General features: G+C 47.6%; 1 protein-coding gene and 1 long non-coding RNA gene across 23 annotated transcripts in view; one reads left to right on the top strand and one right to left on the bottom strand.

Annotated features, from left to right (window-relative positions):
* SVIL (supervillin) overlaps positions 1–20,054 on the top strand; it is a 171,999-nt gene that overhangs the window by 126,811 nt on the left and 25,134 nt on the right. For all 20 annotated transcript variants that reach the window (XM_074405191.1, XM_074405172.1, XM_074405187.1 and 17 more), the window contains 10 exons: positions 2,601–2,748; positions 6,999–7,088; positions 7,180–7,266; positions 8,862–9,039; positions 11,271–11,443; positions 14,066–14,230; positions 15,544–15,680; positions 16,290–16,437; positions 16,563–16,708; positions 17,923–18,098. In XM_074405191.1, coding sequence (XP_074261292.1) covers positions 2,601–2,748; positions 6,999–7,088; positions 7,180–7,266; positions 8,862–9,039; positions 11,271–11,443; positions 14,066–14,230; positions 15,544–15,680; positions 16,290–16,437; positions 16,563–16,708; positions 17,923–18,098 — 1,448 coding nt within the window. The remainder of the gene's footprint in view (positions 1–2,600; positions 2,749–6,998; positions 7,089–7,179; positions 7,267–8,861; positions 9,040–11,270; positions 11,444–14,065; positions 14,231–15,543; positions 15,681–16,289; positions 16,438–16,562; positions 16,709–17,922; positions 18,099–20,054) is intronic.
* The window catches only part of LOC104652936 (uncharacterized), a 40,130-nt gene continuing 39,225 nt past the window's right edge, over positions 19,150–20,054 (bottom strand). For all 3 annotated transcript variants that reach the window (XR_012519028.1, XR_012519029.1, XR_012519030.1), the window contains one exon: positions 19,150–19,915. This is a non-coding gene — a long non-coding RNA (uncharacterized LOC104652936). The remainder of the gene's footprint in view (positions 19,916–20,054) is intronic.

The following is a 20,054-nucleotide window of genomic DNA, read 5'->3' as shown; positions in this document are numbered from 1 at the left end:
GTTTAGTTTTGTAAGAGACCTCCAAACTGTCTTAAAAAGTGGGTGTACCATTTTGCATTTCCATCAGCCCTCTCTCTCTCTGCGTCTCTCCACTACATTCGTGGGCTCTATCTTTCAAAGAATGGAGGACAGATGGGGTAGGTTTCTGTTCCGATTCTTCCCCAACTCTTACTATCCCAGCCAATCCTAGGCATTTGGCAGCTAAACCAGGGATAATGACACAATACTTACTACTGTATATATTTTCCCACCCCAACCAGGTGCCGGCAGTTTGGAAACATTGTGCTCCTCTGCTTTTCAGTATCCCGTTGTGTATTTCCTAAAGTCCAAGATATTTCCTCCCATAGCCACCAGACGGTGGTCAAGATGAGGAAGTTAATATTGATACAAAGTTTATCTAATCCACATCCACCTGAAAAGTGTGTCAGTTTCCTCCAATAATGCCCTTTGTAGCTTGCAGCCCCCACTCCATCTAGGATTCAAGCCAGGATCGTGCATTGCCTTTGGTTACCATCTGTCTTCAGGAAAGGGTTTTCATGTAATTTAAATTGGCAGAGACCTCAACATCACTTCTGGCTAGGAGGGCTTTATAGAAGAATCCTGTAAAAGAAAGATTCCTCACTTAGATGCCGGAGAAGTCCACGTTCATAGCTTAAACCAATGGTCCCAGTGCAGACCTGGTTTTGTGCTGCCGCAAGGGAAGGGAAAGCCCCTTTCCTCTGTCAACCCCCATCATTCGGGGCGTTAAGAAAATGAACGGGGCCGGCCTCCACCCTCTTCCTGCCGCTCCTGAATCAGGAAGTTCCCTCCCGTGGGGCAGGGCAGGGAAGTGGTGGCCAATGGGGTGGAAAGGCCTGGGGAAGAGTCTCTGGGATGGCTTCGCCCGGGGCTCTCCGAGTCCTCCCTGTGTCAGTGCGAGGCCTTAGGATCACGCCGATCCACGGTGACGCCTTAGCCGAGGAAGACGCCTTAGGAAGGCCGAGAAACTGGGCACCTGCGGGAGAAGGTGCGGGTGCTCAGATGTGGTTTGAAAGCGGATGCGCCAGGCCGGGCGCGGTGGCTCAGGCCTGTAACCCCAGCACTTTGGGAGGCCGAGGCGGGCGGATCACGAGGTCAAGAGATTGAGACGATCCTGGCCAACATGGTGAAACCCCGTCTCTACGAAAAATACGAAAATCAGGCGGGCGTGGTGGTGAGCACCTGCAGTCCCAGCTACTCGGGAGGCTGAAGCAGGAGAGTCGCTTGAACCCGGGAGGCGGAGGCTGCAGTGAGCCGAGATCGTGCTACTGCACTCCAGCCTGGCGACAGAGCGAGACTCTAAGACAGAAAAGAAAGAAGAAAGATAGAAAGAAGGAAGGAGGGAGGGAGGAAGGAAGGAAGGAGAGAAAAACTGGATGTGCAAGCAGCAGGGGCCTTCCTCGGGGACAGCCACAGGGCAGGGCCCTGAGCCGCGGCCACCCCCAGAACCCCTCCCAGAGGAGCCCCGGGACGACAGCCAGGGAGGCGCCTCCTGCTTGGGAGGGGACACCTGTCCGCCCTTCCTTACTGGCGTTAGCTCTGCAGCTCCTGTGCTTCGTGCCTCACCACAGACAGGGGTCTTGGGGTGCAGGGAGGGGTGGCTTGAAGGCGGAGGGGAAGGGGACTCTGCCGCCAGCAGGTGAGGACCTCCTGCCCCGGTGCCGCTCTCGACCACCACCCACACTCTCCTCCCGGCCCACGCCGCCAGTGCCTCGTCCTCTGCCTCCATCCCTGCCCCTCCCTCCCTCCTCAGCCCCGTCTCCCCATCCCAGACCTGTCCTCTGCCCCGCTCCCCATCCCAGGCCTGTCCTGAGCCCCTGCTCCTTTCCCGAGGCCCCTGAGGCCCCTGTAGCTTCTTCCCCTTCCCCTCCTCCACATCCCCAACCGCAAGTGTCACCAATGGCTTGGACATGAAGAGCAGGTATCCCCAGAACACCAGTTAGAAACTGTCGAAAGCATTTTAGGTAGAAATGTTATTGTGTGTGTAGGTCACGTCCACGGCATGGTTCATCCTCAACATCAGATGTCTCACGGCTTCTTCCGTGGGCTCCCCTGGTGGCCTCCCTGCCCGCAGAACATCCTAGCGGCAGGAAAAAGCAAGCAGCGTCCCAGAAAGCCTCCTAACCAGCCTCCCTGCCTCTAACTGGCCATGTTAGAGGATAAAGTTTTCTAGATCAGTCCTTTTATTTGTGAGTATATAGGGATAAAACTCCCAGTTAACCGAGTTTAAATAGATGGGTTAAGACGGAGAAGCTTTAAAACCCTGTAGAGTCTAGGGCACGAAAACAATCCATTTTTAATTGTTTGTTTACAAAGGATCATTTTGCTGCTCCAGTGCCCCAAACCAGTGTTACAGGACAGGTTTTCATCTAAAGTTTCAGGATCGCCAGTGGTGATCTCCAACCCAGTGTGGACGTAAGGAAGACTAGCCCATTTCAGAGAGAACGCTTCTGAACATCTTTGGAGAATATGCGTACTCCTCTTTGCCTGCCCGCTTTTTTCACTCATGAAATGCTGCAGGCTGAGATCCACACCACTGTCACTTCTTTCTCCTGATTTCTCTTCTCTACATTTATGAACAGCGGGTCACAGAAAGTCGAGAGAGCCAAATGACGATTGAGGAGAGGAAGCAGCTCATCACTGTGAGGGAGGAGGCCTGGAAGACGAGAGGCAGAGGAGCGGCCAACGACTCCACCCAGTTCACTGTGGCTGGCAGGATGGTGAAGAAAGGTCGGCATGTGTGTGCACGTGTGTGTGTGTGTGTGTGTGAGGCATGTACACAATTCACACATGTGATCACACTCACCCATGGAGGGCATGGTGGTACCTGATAGCTCAATTTAAAAGAAGAAACCATGGTCTTTTTAAGTTTTTTTTTTTTTTTTTTTTTTTAAGAGACAGAATCTTGCTCTGTTGTCTAGGCTGGAGTGCAATGGCTCAATTGTGGCTCCCTGCAGCCTGGAACTCATGGGCTGAAGCAATCTTCCCACCTCAGCTTCTCTAATAGCTGGGACTATAGATATGTAACACCATCCCTGGCTTTTTAAACATTTTTATGTAGAGTGGGGTGTCACTGTGTTGTTGCCCAGGCTGGTCTGGAACTCTTGGGCTTAAGTGATCTTCCCATCTCGGCCTCCTTAGTAGCTGAGACTACAGGTGTGAGACGCCATGCCCAGCCTTCTTTTAAAACTTTTAAACTTACTGACATTCTGTCAATGTTTTCTGTGTAGGTTCTGTGAGCTATTCCTACTTTTCCTCATCAATAGTATCATCTTCTTTTAACTTTATTTGATTCTTAGAAATATTTGAAGGTCATATAAGATTGCCACATAATTCTATTTGTCGCTATTTTAAAACTTACTCATTTGGAATTGAGTGAAAATGGAGGTTTCAAAGGAATTCAAATCTGCTAATAAATCTTGGTCCTTTTCCTTAATTACTTGTGTATGTGTGTGTGTGTGTGTGTGTGTGTATTTTTTGTTTCTTTGAGACAGAGTTTCACTTTTGTTGCCCAGACTGGCGTGCAATGGTACCATCTTGGCTCACTACAACCTCCACCTCCTGGATTCAAGTGATTGTCGTGCTTCAGCCTCCCAAGTAGCTGGGATTACAGGCACCTGCCACCGCACCTGGCTCATTTTTCATATTTTTAGTAGATATGGAGTTTCACCATGTGGGCCAGGCTGGTCTTGAATTCCTGACCTCAGGTGATTCACCTGCCTTGGCTTCCCAAAGTACTGGGGTATGGGGGGATGCAGTCTCACTCTATCTCCCAGGCTGGAGTGCAGTGGCAGGATCTTGGCTCACTGCAACCTCTGCCTCCCGGGTTCAAGCAATTCTCCTGCCTCAGCCTCTCAAGTAGCTGGGATTATAGGTATGTACCACCACGCCCAGCTAAATTTTGTATTTTTAGTAGAAACGGAATTTCACCATGTTTGCCAGGCTGGTCTCGAACTCCTGACCTCAGGGGATCCACCCACCTCAGCCTCCCAAAGTGCTGGGATTATAGGCATGAGCCACGGAGCCCTACCCATAATTACTTTCAAATAATTTCCATTTCCTTGTGACCTGGAAACCACATACCCTAAGTCAGCCTTTGGAAATAAAGAAGTTTATTCCCTCTTCCTTTTAGGTTAATTCCTGGGTCCCTCTCCATCAAACCTGAATTCTCTGACTGACCAAAGCCAATTCCGGATATGCTACAATAGATCTCTAAAAAATGTCATCAGTTCCAAGGCAGTGGGCTATCCCTGCTGTAGTCCCCTGCTGCTGAGGTCTTAGAACTGGTTTGATGCCTGTATTCAAACATTTATGAAACTGACTTACATATCACATGGTTAGTAAAGTCTGGAGAGCTTTGAGGCTTCATAGGAGTGTTTGGGGCTTTATGTCGTATCCTGCAGGAAATCGTTAAAATTTGGTGTGCCTTTGTCACCTCTATACACACACCATCATTTTCTAAGCTATTATTTAAAAGCGGATTTCCCAACTTAGTGGTGTATGTTTTCACATTCACTTGGTCTTAACATCTTGTCATCAAATTTATAGGCTTAGCTTTCCTTTTTATCAGAAACTTTAGGGATCCACACTTTTATGAAGAGTATGTAACTCATAGGTACATAATAAATGTTTGCACAGGAAGGGAAGGAGCAAGGGACAGGAAATCCCTGAATTGTGATTAACTCAAAACTTAGTGGGGAATTCTTTCTAACAATTCTCTTCTTACCTCATCTTGGAATTGTGAAAAGAGAAGAGAAGATAATTTACTCTCAGAATGAGGTATCATTTGCCAATTTTCTTCATCGGGACACAGAACTGGATAATCACGTTTAAACTCTTTTAACATGAGCCCCGGCCCTTCTTTAACAGAAGCACATCCTTAGGTGCAGAGTGTCTCAATGGAACTGGAGCTGAGAACTTGAACCAGACTTCAGGTTTTCCAACTTCTAGCCCAGACTTTTACCTTGATTACTTCTTGCTTTGTTGTTGTTTTTTTTTTTTTTTTTTTCCCTTCTTCCATCTTAAAATCCCTAATTTTATTTGTAAGTGGGTTCTTACTACGAAATACCTCTGCCCTTGTCCACATTGACATCAGAGGAAACAGATTTGCTCTTACTCAGGTTTGGAGAAGGAATCGTTTCCGTTTCCCGGTGGACAAGTTTGCTTTCACATTTTCCTGACTATATCAGGGATCTTTATTTAATAGGTGCTATATGGCTCACTCAGGAAATTATCTTCTTGTACTTTATGATTAATGAAAAAAACTATATCCTGTATTTCTAATATTTGCCATCGCCTCCTGGGTTGCCTGTTTCACTTGAGTCGCTAGCTGTTTTTGATTTGCAGTGATAATGACATCCGATGTACAATCACTGCAGGATAAAATAACCCCCTGCACAACAGCCAGGCTTCCTATCTCCCGGGACCATCAGCAAACCAGGTGACCCCTCTCGGCGCGTTACCAGGAGGCAGCCAGGACCTGACCTTCGTTCTCTCACCCCAGAAACCGCCCTTTTCCTGCTAGCCTCGTGAGGACTTGCCCCCTTTTGTACATTCCTGGATTCTGTGTAACAGCATTCGCCAAGTTTCCCGTGGTATTTTAGGATTCTCCTGGAAGCCGAGTACTCCAACTACACCTGGAGTAAGAGAGACGTGAAAATGTTCCCAAAGACAGTAGGCGACTGACTGTTGCACCTGGAATTCATGGAGAAGAGCTATGTGGGAGATCTTTGTTTTGTTTTAACATTTTGTGATTTGCATCTCCATGTCCTGAGCCATTTCTTCCCTAAGGCTCCTTACCTCTAGCTGGGAGAAGAGCTCTTTTGAGCAGTGCCACTGCCCGAACGGCCAGCAGGGGGAGCCATGGCCGCGGGGTTTGCCCAGCACGGGCCAGGACCAGAAAGGATTTCTCTGGTTGCTTTGGAAACCAGCCTTCAGAGAAATTAAATATATGTACATAATGGGAAGTACTTGTAGAATATCACCTAAAACTTGAGTTTTAAACGATTTAATGGTATTTTTTTATTGATGTTTCTATGTTGTAATACTTCTCCCACGCACAGGAGGAAGGAGGAGAATCATTCATTCGTTTAGTTTTCCTTGTGACAGTGATTTGCATATTCTCCGGATGTTGTTCGTCCAGGGGTGCACTGTCATCTAAGGATTTCACATTTATCACAAAGGAGTACAGAGAACACTCACTTCCCGCTTTGTTTTCTGTAAATGCACTGATTAGTTTTCTTCCCAATGCCTTGCGCTTAGGTGAGGGAAGCCGTACTCATCCTTCTCTCACTAGGTTTTCTTCTTCCAGCTGGATATGTTCTCCACACTGGGAATCCTCCCTTTCCCTTTCATATGTCTCTTACTTTCCCTTTTAAATATTCCCCACTCTGCTTCTCGGTAAATATATGAAGAAACGCATTTCTGGTTTCTGCCCACACCGGAATTGGACAGGACCCTCCAACACCCACAGTCGGTCTAGACCTGCCCCATTTCTTCTGAAAGGTTGTCCCTCCTTGGGTTACTGTCTGTATCATGTCCCCAAGGCCACTGTCCCTCCCTCCCCTCAGCCTGGAGGAGAGCTCCTGTGCTGGGGGCTGCTTGCTGGCGTGACACAGCTCATTCTGCTCGATGGCACCAATGCACTCTCAGCTGCCCCTGACACCCCCAGAGGGCCTCAGAACTCGCAGCTGCATCTGCTCGAGTTCACGTGTCATGGACATGTTTTCCCACGGCTTGGCTGTTCATTTTGGAATATTGGCTTGTCAGCCACTGCAGTCCTTGGAAATAAAATCCTCTGCATTTGCAGTTGGTGGTCCCACAGTCACGGTACCTGTGAAATGTATGCGTGTGTGCCTGCAGATGTGTAAATTCTTATATGTTGTGCCATCTACCTTGGGATTCCTGGAGATCTGTCAGAGTCCCAGGGATTTCCAGATGTGACCTTGAGGTGCTCAGTAGCTCATCTGTGTGTTCTGCAGGTTTGGCATCACCCACTGCCATAACCCCAGTGGCCTCACCCATTTGCAGTAAAACAAGAGGCACCACACCCGTTTCCAAACCCCTGGAAGGTAAGTGGCCAAGGCCCCGGCCACGCCAAGCAGTTTCTGACCAGTAGAGGCCTTCGTGATGTTGTCTCACTGATGGTTTCTGCTTGCCTAGATATCGAAGCCAGACCAGATATGCAGTTAGAATCAGACCTGAAGTTGGACAGGCTGGAAACCTTTCTAAGAAGGCTGAATAACAAAGGTACCTACCGGAAGCCAGAAGGCTTCGCTCTCAGAATCTCTAATCCTAATTCTGATTGCTTTTCTTCCTCAGCTAAATTGTTCTCTTCCTATTATGGCTTCACTAATCCATACTGCCATCATGATCTTTGTCGTTACCTTTCAAAAACTGAAGTTTTGGTCAAGCCTGATTAGACTATCAAGCCCTGACTCACTTGATAATGTAATAAATCGGGGACTTCCAATAATACATTTTTTTATTGAATTTAAACCCTTGGATGTCATCCAATCAGAACTGTGAGCTGAGTGATTTTGCTTCTAAGTCTGAAAGCAGATTATTCCGCGTTGGCAAAATCAACGTGATCTTGGGCCTGGTGAACTTTAAATTACATGTTATCAATTTCCAGTAAGGTAAAAGCTGATATTATTTCTTATATCACAAATGATTTCTAAAAGAAAATTATAGCAAATGAATGTTGAAATATTTCAATATAAAACTCAATGAGGTATACAAACAAAAAAAAAAAATAGCCTTTTATCTCTTGATTAAAATGTCCAGTCCTGGAAACTTACCAAACACTAGGCGCTGGGAGTCCCTACTATTTACAGCGACCACTAAAAGGTTGAAAATAATACAGTCACCACTGAACAGAAACATAAATGTAATATAATCACTGAGTTAGCTAAGCAAGGAATGCCAGTCGGCAAAGCATTTATTCCACACGTGGAACAGTGATCTAAGCCATGGGTCAGCAAGCGATGGCCATTGCCAAATCCAGCTGCCCGCCTGCTTTTGTTTCCTGTTGTTCGTTCGTTTTTTAGAGACAGGATCTTGCTCTGTCACCCAGGCTGGAGTGCAGTGGTGCCATCATAGCTCACTGTAGCCTTGAACTCCTGGGCTCAAGCAATCCTCCCACCTCAGCCTCCCAAGTACATGGGACTATGGGCATGCACCACTAAGCCTGGCTAATTATTTTGTCTGGTTTTGTAGAGATGGGGTCCCACTATGTTGCTCAGGCTGGTCTTGAACTCCTGGGCTCAAAAAATCCCCCAGCCTTGGCCTCCCAAAGTCCTGAGATTATAAGCGTGAGCCACCATGCCTAGTCCTGTGTTTGTTAATAAAGTTTTATTGAAACACATCCACGCCCATTTGTGAACTACTGTCAACAGCCTTTGCATTTTAACAGCAGAACTGAGTAGTCGCAACACAGGCCCTGTGTCGCCTCTCCCTAGGCAAAGCCTAAAGCATTTACTGCCTGGCCCTTTTTGGAAGAAGTCTGTCAATCTTTGATGTAGAACGAGGCTGAGGCTAGTTCATCCACCCTCAGCAGAAGCAAGCGCAGGTTCCAAAGCCTTGAGTGGGCCGTGTGTGCTGTAATGTAAGGTCAGCCTCCCTCTCTCCTGTCATGTTACTGTGGGAGATCTGTTCAGGTGGGAAGTCCTTACGTGGCAGATGAAGTAAGGACCTGGGAAGCAACCACAGGACCCTGTATATCACAGTCGTGTTTCCTCCACTCCTGGAACGTAGGAGGAAATACAGTTTTTAAACTATCGTGAGGCATAACTGTAGTCCTCGTTTCTATAAAACTCTTACATCGTTTGCTTGTTTGTTGCTAGTTGGCGGGATGCAAGAAACGGTGCTCACCGTCACCGGCAAATCTGTGAAGGAGGTGATGAAGCCGGATGATGACGAAACCTTTGCCAAATTTTACCGCAGCGTGGATTATAATGTGCCGAGAAGCCCTGTGGAGCTGGACGAGGACTTCGATGTCATTTTCGATCCCTATGCACCCAAGTGAGTTATTTGGGTCTCCATCTTTCCTCCACTGAGAAGGGCTTCCGTAGCCTGACTGCACACAGCACATTCACGGGCTCTTCCCCAGCGTGACCTCCTTCTCCTAACTCCATCACAGCGGCGTTAGTATTCTAGGGCCAGGGCACAGTGTTGCAGGAGCCAGGGGCACGGAGCCTCGCAGCAGATATACATGCAGGCGGCAGACCGGATGTGCAGGCAGGCAGACCGGATGTGCAGGCAGGCAGACCGGATGTGCACGCAGGCAGACCGGATGTGCACGCAGGCAGACCCGATATGCATGCAGGCACACCGGATGTGCACGCCGGCAGACCGGATGTGCATGCAGGCTCACCGGATGTGCACGCAGGCAGACCCGTGGGCCAGAGATGCTTGTCCTGTGCCGTAAAGAGGGCGTCACTGGAGTTTTCACATCACTTGAATATTGTTTTGCAGTTTTTAGGTTTACATCACTTAGCAGAGAGTTCAATACCTGTCCTTCATTTGACATTGAATTCTTACTCATAACTTTGCAAAAATATTTGGATGAGATGGGCTCAAATTAGTACAACTAACTAGAAAATCAGTAAACATGTTACTTAGCTTCTAATCATACACGAAATCAACAACTCTGAGGGTTTTCTCAGTGATAACTTAGAGTTTCTCTTCTCGCAGGAAATGACTAAACCAACCAGGAAAAGTGATTATGGTGTTAGGATTCCTTCAATTTCAAATGCCAGGAGAAAGATCCCAACACAAACCGACTTCAGCTAGAAAGAAAAGTGTGCAGGGGTTTACTGGCTCACTCACCGAAAAGTGCGGGTGTGAGCTCGGGTTCTAGAGCCCCTCAGAACAGTCTGTCTTCCCTGTTTTCCTCTGGGCTGGCCTCCCTCTCCGTCAGGCAGTGGCCTGGCGGCAGATGGACACCCCAGCTGTGGAGTCACAAGGCTGCCTCCTTGGCCAGCCCGGCACAGGTAGCTTCTCTTCCCAGTAGTCCCAGCAAGGGTCCAGGTTTGATTTTCTTGGCTTCAACGTGAGCCTGAGTCCATCCCTAAACCAGTCACTGTAGCCAGTGGGATAGAAGATGCCAACAGGCTGAAGGCGGGTCTCTGGGTCCCCTACAGAGCCACAGTGGGGACACGGAGAGTTTCCCCAAAGGAAAATCCAGATGTTATTATAAGAAGCAGAGGAGGGCATGCTAGATAGGCCACACCCACGGCAGTCCACCACATCCATCTGGTCTTTCCTGCGGAATTGTCAGAGTGACATATCATACCATTTCTTCACGCTGCTCCTGATACATTCTTTGTATATGTCAATTTTCGTGTTTTAATTTCCTACCATAAAAAATCAAACCTTTGCCATTTTCCATCTCAAAATAGTATTTTGGGTATTTGCATACCTAGCTATTTAACCATTTCTCAAGGTCACTGTTTAAACTGGTGTGTGTCATAGTTTAAACATGTATGTATATTTACACACGTGACACCATGGGAGGGAAAGGGGGCCTTTCGGGCACAGAGACCCGCGCAGTCGGAGGCGGACAGTGGCAGCAGAGGCCTGTCGGGAGATCACTTAGCTCGGTCTGCTCACCTCCCCCAGTCTGGTTTTACACCCCAGAGAGTTGTGAGAACGTGGAGTGGTCACAGATAGTGGCGGGCCTGTTTTATTTCAATGTATTCTTCCAAAGAGTGGTTCTTTTTCAGAGGGGGCAGTGAGTTGAGTGGAAGCTAGTCATGGAGGGACAGCAAGGGGACCGAAAGCTATGGCATGGAGGAAGGTTTAGTACAAGCAGAGAGGATCACATCAAGGAGCCCTGGTCTGCAAGTTCCTGAAGGGCTTGCCGGAGACAGACAAGTAGACATGGGAGTATGATTCCAAAGCGAAAATGAGGACGTGTGCACGGGCGCAGTGAGGAGAGGCAGGAGCTCCCGGACCCCCAGGGCTGTCTAGCAGAGCCTTGAGCTGCCCGGAAGTACTCCACACCCTTCCAGGCAGACCAAGGGGCCTGAGTGACCGGAGGCGTCCGGGCGTGGCTGGGATTTGAACTCAATGGGCTTGCATCCCTCTTCCTTCTCCAAGATTCTACAAGTCCACCTCAGGGGAGTTGCGGTGGGGGGAGGAGTTGCAAGACTTGTAACAAAATCAGGAAATACACTGTGGAGTCCAAGACCCGCAGGTCACCAGGCGTGGGGGTGTCGCAGACTGGGACCACACTCTGCTTCCATCCTCAGATTGACGTCTTCTGTGGCCGAGCACAAGCGGGCAGTCAGGCCCAAGCGCCGGGTTCAGGCCTCCAAAAACCCCCTGAAAATGCTGGCGGCCAGAGAAGATCTACTTCAGGAATACACCGAGCAGAGACTAAACATTGCCTTCATGGAGTCAAAGCGGATGAAAGTAGAAAAGAGTGAGTATCTGAAATCCCTGCCTGCTCCCGTGCTTGGGAATGGCTTCTTCCGTTGCTTTAATCATGTCTTGGTTTTCTGCCTGTGAAGGCCAATAATGGTGCTCAGAAACCCTCATGAAGTAAAAAGGAGTAAATATGAACGTACGTGTGCATGCTTACCTAAAATTGAAGGATTTGTCATGGAAATTCTCCCAGAGTGTATCACCTGTTCACTTGGTTAATTCTAATTATCCTAGGGTTTTCTACTTTTTAAGAGACTGGGATCTCATTATATTGTCCAGGCTCATCCCAAACTATTGGTCTCAAACAGTCCTCCCACCTTGATCTCCCAAAATGCTGGGATTACAGGTAGGAGCCACTGCGCCTGATCACAAATTTTCCTGTTTTGTTGGTTTTTTTCTGAAAGTGAGAAGGGAGATATGGCTATTTTTGAGTATGTTAATTCGTCCATTTTCAGCTCTGTCGATCCTGAACAGTAATTCTTCATTTAATCTTATTCAAGAGCAAGTCATCTGATCTCTTATAGTAAAAGGGCTCAAATCACTGGTGTGTCTAATCCTAGATTTTTATATTATTCATTAACACATGACCATTGCTTTTCAAATTGTTCTTGGTTGGACCCTCAGCTTCTAAAGTTAGGATGTGAGCTGGAGGGAGCAGGTGGAGCTGGCTGGGGGCGGTGGATGGAGGCGAGGAGGTGGACTCCAGACTCACCCTCACCGTAGGCTGAGCCACACTGCTCTGATCTGCCCAGTAATGTGGGGTTCCATCATTCTGAAACAGTGGTTTTCTTGGTTTGAGGTGACAATATGCATAGTCTTGATTTTTGAGATAATCTTGCTGTAATTTTCATTTTCCCATAACACTCATAAACCAATTTTGTAATGTTTGTCTTAGAAATACAGTATTTAGCTGAAGTGATTGAGTCTTTTCAATATAACTGGTTTACTGAGAAAGTCTATTTCAGCCTGTGCATGGTAGATCATGCCTGTACTCTCAGCACTGCAGAAGGCAGAGGCAGGAGGATCACTTGAGCCTAGTAGTCTGAGACACGCCTGGGAAATATGGCAAGACTTTATCTCTACAAAAAATGCAAAAATTAGCCAGGCGTGGTGGCACTCACCTTTGGTCCCAGCTATTCAGGAGGCTGAGGTGGGAGGATGACTTGAATTAGGAGGATGGCCCTAATTGTACCACTGCACTCCAGTCCGGACTACAGAGCCACACCGTTTCTCAAAAGAAGAAGTGTATATCAAAATCACAGCATTGACAAGTAGTATTCTATTTCTTCAGACCTAATCCCAGTAAAATAAACTTCTGAATTTATCTCTAACATGTACATTTTTTTTTTTTTTTAATTTTGGAAGAGAGTCTTGCTCTGTCGCGTAGGCTGGAGTGCAGTGGCGCAATCTGAGCTCACTGCAACCTCCACCTCCTGGGTTCAAGCGATTCTCCTGCCTCAGCCTCCTCAGTAGCTGGGATTACAGACATGTGTCATCACGCCCAGCTAATTTTTTTGTGTTTTTAGTACAGACGGGGTTTCACCATGTTGGCCAGGCTGGTCTCGAATGTCTGACCTTGTGATCTGCCTGCCTCTGCCTCCCAAAGTGCTGGGATTACAGGCATGAGCTACCATTCCTGGCCACATATACATTTTTTAAAACAGTAAGTTGGAGAAATGAAGATTTGTTGGCACAGATTTTTTTTTTTTTTTTTTTTTTTTGAGATGGAGTCTTGTTCTGCCACCCGGGCTGAAGTGCAGTGGTGCAATCTCGGCTCACTGCAACCTCTGCCTCCCGGTTCAAGTGATTCCTGTGTCTCAGCCTCCCAAGTAGCTGGGACTACATACCCAGCTAATTTTTTGTATTTTTAGTAGAGACAGGGTTTCACCATGTTGGTCAGGATGGTCTTGATCTCCTGACCTTGTTATCCGCCCGCCTCAGCCTCCCAAAGTGCTGGGATTACAGGCTTGAGCCATCGCTCCTGGCTGGCATGGATTGTACATATGTTTCCTCTGCCTCCACTTTTGGGACCTCGGGTTAAATTGGTGATGACTGACTGACCCATAGATGTTTGCTGTTTTGCACTGAAAACCCATCTCATAATTACCATAGTAACTCTGAGAGCAGAACACCTCAAGATATCATCTGACTGATCACTTTGCCTTTACGAAAAGATTAGAACCTACTCATCCCTTACAGAGTGTCTGCTTTTTTTCTCTTTACATATAAAGGCTTTTGGTGACAGATGTCTAACAGTCATCGGCATCTAGACATTCCACGTGTAAAAGTTGTTAGGATTTAGAACAGCTTTCAGTGGACCTGCAACAACTGCATCCAGCTCCTGGCTTTGTGCTGGAGCAGCTGGTCCACGTCGTCTCAGTTCTTGTCCCTCTGCACAGGGCGGTGTGACACTTACCAACAAGCAGTTTCTATTCTCGATGCTGTATTTAATTCCCAGCACGGTGGTTAAGTATTGAATTGCACGTTTGATCAAACTTGGGTATGTTTCCCTCTCGGGACTAACTTGAAAAGACAAAGGTGTTGGGTCGGTTGTGAATGATTTCTGACAGTAAATATTGTCGCTGTAACGGGACCTCCTGCGTTGTGTTTCCATATTCAGCCCGTCCAGTGTCTTCCAACTCCACCTTCTCAGAAGTCACCCTGGCCGGTTTAGCCAGTAAAGAAAACTTCAGCAGCGTCAGCCTGCGGAGCGTGAACCTGACGGAACAGAACTCTAACAACAGCGCCGTGCCCTACAAGAGGCTGATGCTGCTGCAGATTAAAGGTATTTCAGAGCAGCTGGGCCCAGTGACTCAGGGCCCGTGGTTTCTGTCTGGTCACCCGAGGAGTCCTGACTCATTCACCGCCTGTGCCGGGAAGGGAACCCATGTTTTTTGAGAACCTACTGTGTGTTCCTTGCTATGCAACCTCCTCTCTTGAGCTTGCCCAGATTCCGTGAGGTAGGAAGTATTCTGCCCACCAGGGCTTCCAGAGGCAGGAACGCGTCTGGGGTCCCAGCAGCTGCTGGGCAGCAGAGCTGGAGTCGAACCCACGTCCCCGACTCCAGAATCCCGGCTTTTGTTCCTGATGCCTCGCGCCCCACGAGGCAGCCACACATTCATGTAGTTACCAGAGGCGCCCTGCGTCATCAGAGGGGCTCTCTGCTCCCTACCCAGTTCCCCCCGAGTCAGTACAGAACCCGGGAGGAGGAGGAGGACACAGCTTGGAGAAGGAATCAAGGGAAGGTCGAGCGGATGCAGCCCCTGCATTCCACTCCAGTGCCCTCCTGGCCATGGCTGGGGAGATTTCAAAGACGAACCCGGGGGACGCTGGCCATGAGGCTGGAGACTCGGCTGCCCCCTGGTGGTCACTGTGTAGATGAATCCTCGAGAGGAGCATGGAGGAAATCTCTCCCTCCAGGAGGGTAGGAGGGTTTCCCACGTGTTTCTGCAGGACCGCTGTCCTATTGCATATTAAAAAAAAAAAAAAACAAAAAAAAAACTAGTGACAAGCTCAAATAAACGATCTCTGTCCTGAGTCGTAACCCAGAGACTACATGGTCAGTGTAATTGTGGAAAGCTCAAAGTCAACAAACACTTTGGAGAAGGTGTTGAAAGCCACAGAAGGCCGTGCCTCCCTCCTTCCAGTGGAGAGGCCCCTAGGGTTCACAGTGGAAACTCCCCAGGGGAAGATCCGACCCTTCCTGAGGGCGTGGCTTCCCTTGCTGAGGCCACAGATGTAACTGGGTGCAGGGGGTGGCCTGGGGAGCGAAAGGCCCAGGTGAAGAGGGAAGGAGGGAAAAGGAGCCCCTGTGTTCATTTCCCTGGAAGGGGGAGCCTCAGTTCACCCACACACATGACTGATAATGGTCCTGAGAAGCGGGTGACATTTGGGAAAGCAGGAACCAGGGAAGCAGTCGCAGGTGCTGTCAGGATGCCCTTTCTAAATCCTCCTGCTGCCACCCTGGGCCATGGGAACTCTTATTAGCAGATGAGCTCTTTAGAGGCGAAAGCATCCGCAGCAGGGAGGCTTCCGATGTGGGGTGCATCCTGTCCCCATTCTGTCTGGGAAGACAGTGACCGTTTGCCTCGTGTTCAGGAAGAAGACACGTGCAAACCAGGCTGGTGGAGCCTCGGGCCTCAGCGCTCAACAGCGGGGACTGCTTCCTCCTGCTCTCTCCCCACTGCTGCTTCCTGTGGGTAGGAGAGTTCGCAAACGTCATAGAGAAGGCGAAGGTTGGTATCTGGAAACTAAAAATGCTGTAGGGAACGTCCCCTTTACACACGGGTAGAGTGTTCTTCCTGGTGTCGGTCACACAGCTTCTCAAACGCCAGGTGTTGCGTTCAAGTGAAAGGGATAGGTGGCATTTCATTTCCTGAATGTCTCTCAAACAAGCTTTCGTTACATGTTTAAGTGGGACGTTTTAGGACTATGACCTACACCCCCAGCGTTTAGGTCCTGGGTTCCTTCTTACTCCTGTGTAAGAAAAGGAACTGGCCCCACTTTGAAGTCCTTTATCTCAGGTAGCTCTGAAGTTCCTCCAAAGACCTATTGAATGAGAATGTCTTGGGGTTAAAGCCCAAAGAATGAGTGCTTCTTAAAAGCGTCACATGTGACCTATTGAAGATGGAGAACTATGGCTCTAAAGAATTGGAGCTCCCTGGTCTTTCAGTTACATTTTCTTGAGGTCACTGAAAATACCCAGTAACCAGCGTCCACCCGCCCCTGTGGTCACAGGCTTTCCTTTCAGGCGCACACAGTTTCTCCTCTCTGGTTTTGACATGTGCCACTCTGTCCAGCCAAGGGCTTTTCTACCCAGGTCATGCGTTCCTCTCTTTTTTTAGGCCTCAGAACTTGCAGCTTTAATTCAGACAAAGAGGGAACTTGGTTGTAGAGCTACTTATATCCAAACCATTGAAGAAGGAATTAATACACACACTCATGCAGCCAAAGACTTCTGGAAGCTTCTGGGTGGCCAAACCAGTTACCAGTGTAAGACTTTATTGTACTTCAGAGATTGACAAGACGTGAATCTCCTTTCTTCTCCCTTAACTCATTCGAAACCAGCTACTTTGCAATGGAAAATGTGATGCTCTCCTGTTGTTCTTATCCCTAAGCTGCTGGAGACCCAAAAGAAGATGAACTCTATGAAGCAGCCATAATAGAAACGAACTGCATTTACCGCCTCATGGATGACAAACTCGTGCCTGATGACGACTACTGGGGGAAAATTCCAAAGTGTTCCCTTCTGCAGCCCAAAGAGGTACAGTCCGTGGGCTCTGCCCGTCAGTGACAAAGCACATCAAAAGCACTCGGTACAGGCTGCCCAGTAAATTAGACAGCAAGTTTCCAATGAGGTTGGCCAGTGTCAGTACCCATTGTGGATCATTTACAGCTTTTTAAAGGATGTTTGTGATTTCAACCCGTTACTGAAATCTTACATGTTAATATGGAATCCAGAATATTGTTCAGAGACAGCCTGGATCATTGAAGACTTTTATGTCTTAAGCAAAATGTAAATATTACTTAGCCCTGTCTCTTGCACTTTGCATAAACATTATGATAAAATATTCTTCAGTCCTTAGTTTGAGGAATAATAGATGCATGTATGTATAATTTGTGGATTTGCCAATTAATGTGCTGCTTTTGTCCTGTCACGCCAGTAAATATTCGTTAATCACATACGTTTCCAGTCCCATTCAACGTGCTAAGTGTCGAGAAGGTGGAAGATACACAAGGCCCTTCCGTGTGACCGGGCGGAGGAGTGTTAGGAGGAATGTCATCTGGAGCGAGGGTGGCTGTGTGCTATGTATGGCATTTACATGGGAAAAAGGTCACAGAAAAAGAAATCTTCAGGAATAATTTTACATAGAAAGTGAAATTGAGCTGAGTTTAGAGTTAAGCAAAATTTGAATTGCTGGAAATGAAGGGAGAAGTCATTCTAAGAGAAAGAATAAAACGAACCATGAAAATAGAAATAGCACTACGTTCAGATATTCATTCAGCAAACACTTAGTAATCAACCCCTCCTGTGTGTATTGCTATGATCTGATCCCTGCCCTTAAGGATCTTGGAATTGTGTGCAGGAGAGAAGACACCATTGCACCCTGAGCGCCTGGTGTGCGAAGGAGCCTCTGTGCATATATTAAGTGAATGAGTGAGCACATGAGAGAGGAACGGGAGGGGGGGGGAAGGAAAGAGCACAGGAAGATGCGCCCGACACAACTCTTGTGCATCACAAGAGGAGGGAATATTATCTCGGCCACTTAGGACACTGGGAGGAGGGATCATGCCCCCGGGGCAGAGGCTGACTTGGTGGGGCAGTGCCCGCTGAGATCTCATGGCCTTTCTGTGTCTGTACTGGTCGCCCCATTAGGATTTCTGTCTACTTGCGTTTGACTCGCTGTCAACAGAGACCCTCATTCAACTATTGCACATTCTTGAAGTTAACAAGCTCTTTTGTGCCATTTCTCCCAGGTGCTGGTGTTTGATTTTGGTAGTGAAGTTTACGTGTGGCACGGGAAAGAAGTCACGTTAGCACAACGAAAAATAGCATTTCAGCTGGCAAAGCACTTATGGAATGGAACGTTTGACTATGAGAACTGTGACATCAACCCACTGGATCCTGGAGAATGCAATCCACTCATCCCCAGGTACTCCCGCCGCCGCCCGGGATGGCAGATTCCATTCGATCCCTCTGTTCTCACCGCAGTCCTCTACTCGCGCTCTTTATAGGGTTCACTTTTCATAAAAGATTATATGCAGTGGACCGTGAATATTCACAGACGGAAAACTTCTTTCACTTTTATCCAGCTACTGCAGAAATACGGATGCTGTTGTCTTCTGCAAGAGGTTTATGTGATAGTTGGTTTTTTGAAGTGAGCAGGAGATGCTGCAAGTTCCCACCTGCGGCACTCCAGGTGCTGCCGGGGCAGATGAACAGCAATTGTTTACACAGATCACATGCGGATCTGAAAGGCGTCCCCAGATCTGGAATTCAGCCACCCATGTGAAGGGGCAGAAGCAACATGCTTCTTCTAATTCACACCTTCCCAGCATCGCCTGGGAATTCCAGGATTTACCTGGCAGCAGAATGGTGTGGGTGCCTTTACCCCTTTCGGGAAGGGAAGAGGGGAGGGGATGGCATTACATTAATGACTGCGGTTTTAGTCTTTCCTGCATGTACTGGACTCTTTAAAGTCATTTTGGCAATTCAATAGAATACGCAAAAACTCTAAAATTATGATTATGAAACAAAGAGTTCTTACAGGCAAAGAATTGTTTTTTGAAACTATCAGACCAAAATAAGTAGTGCTTTTTAACTATGTGTGCCATTATAATAGATTGGAAACCAATGAACCACCAAACAGTATAGAATACTAGGCATCACACAAGTATGATGTGTGAACATTAAACATTAAACTACATTTTAATGTTTTCCATTGACCTGGTATATGAATGGTAACTTTCCTGCTTAGTTTCCTGCTTTAAAATCCAGCTGTTAATTTTCTTATTAATTAATTGTTATGGAAACCATTATAAATTACAGCAGTGTGATAAGTTTTCAAGTTCTTTTTAAGCAAATGCACATTTAACATCAGGATGGTAACAACTGGTGTTTTAAGGACTGTAACTGCAGCTCAAGATTTTTTTGGTACAGAGAAAAAAAAAAAAAAAAAAAAAAAAACCGGCTAAAGCACAAAATCTGTGATGCCAGTTGTGTTTAATAGTGGCTTAATCACACAGCTGAAAGTGACTGAATGAGCTTCTAGCCCACGGGTTTTCAATGTCTCTGCGAAAATCACCTGAGAAGCCTTTAAACAAATACATTTGCTAAGCCCAGCCCCAGAGATGTGTTTTTGATTCAGGTGAGTTAGAGCTTGTGTCAATGTCTTAAAAGCTCCCAGGGATTTTAAGGTACAGCCAGGATTACACACCCCGCCCTTCTTAGCAAATGAGGCTGAAACCACTGAGCCCAGTTCCAGCTGTGAGTCAGGGAAGGGGGTGGGGAAACACACCTGGCTCCTGCCCCAGGTTCGTACCCCTCACCCTGCAATCTGGTACGTCGCTTGCTCATGCTTCAAAACATAGACGACAGATTCTAAAGCAGAAGCCAAGAGTCCTTCCGACTGTCATCTTAGCAAGCCTGCAGAGGAGGACTGACATAAGAGACTCTCATTCAGGTATTTCCTGATAAAGACCGCAGCCTTTCAAGACCGCTGTGCATTTTTCATAGGTGCTGATGTTCGGTTCCTAAAGTCTCACAAGAGGTAGAAGTGTCTGTGTTCTATGATTAATCCTGCAGCTTTCTTTGAATCCAACAGCCTTTCTGATGTACCTCAACTGTGACATCAGCAGCTGTGGGCTTGACCAAGCAGGAAGCAACTGAGGCACAGCAGGGCAGAAGCAGCAGGGCTGGCTGCTCTGAGGGGTCTTGTATCCCGAGCCGGATTCACAACTGAAGATGGATCTGGAGGGATGAGAGATCATGCATGTTAACCCAGGGCCATGCCCTCCACAGCACGTGTATCTTCTCGCCACTACCTTTTTCTAAATTACCTGTGTCCTTGGGTACAGAGCAAATTCTGAAATCCCAAACCCACACAAGA

The sequence above is a fragment of the Saimiri boliviensis genome, chromosome 8 (assembly GCF_048565385.1).
Source record: "Saimiri boliviensis isolate mSaiBol1 chromosome 8, mSaiBol1.pri, whole genome shotgun sequence".
Classification (NCBI taxonomy): Eukaryota; Metazoa; Chordata; class Mammalia; order Primates; family Cebidae; genus Saimiri; species Saimiri boliviensis.
The sequence above is the reverse complement of the archived record's forward strand: the minus strand, read 5'-3'. Positions and strand labels throughout refer to the sequence as shown.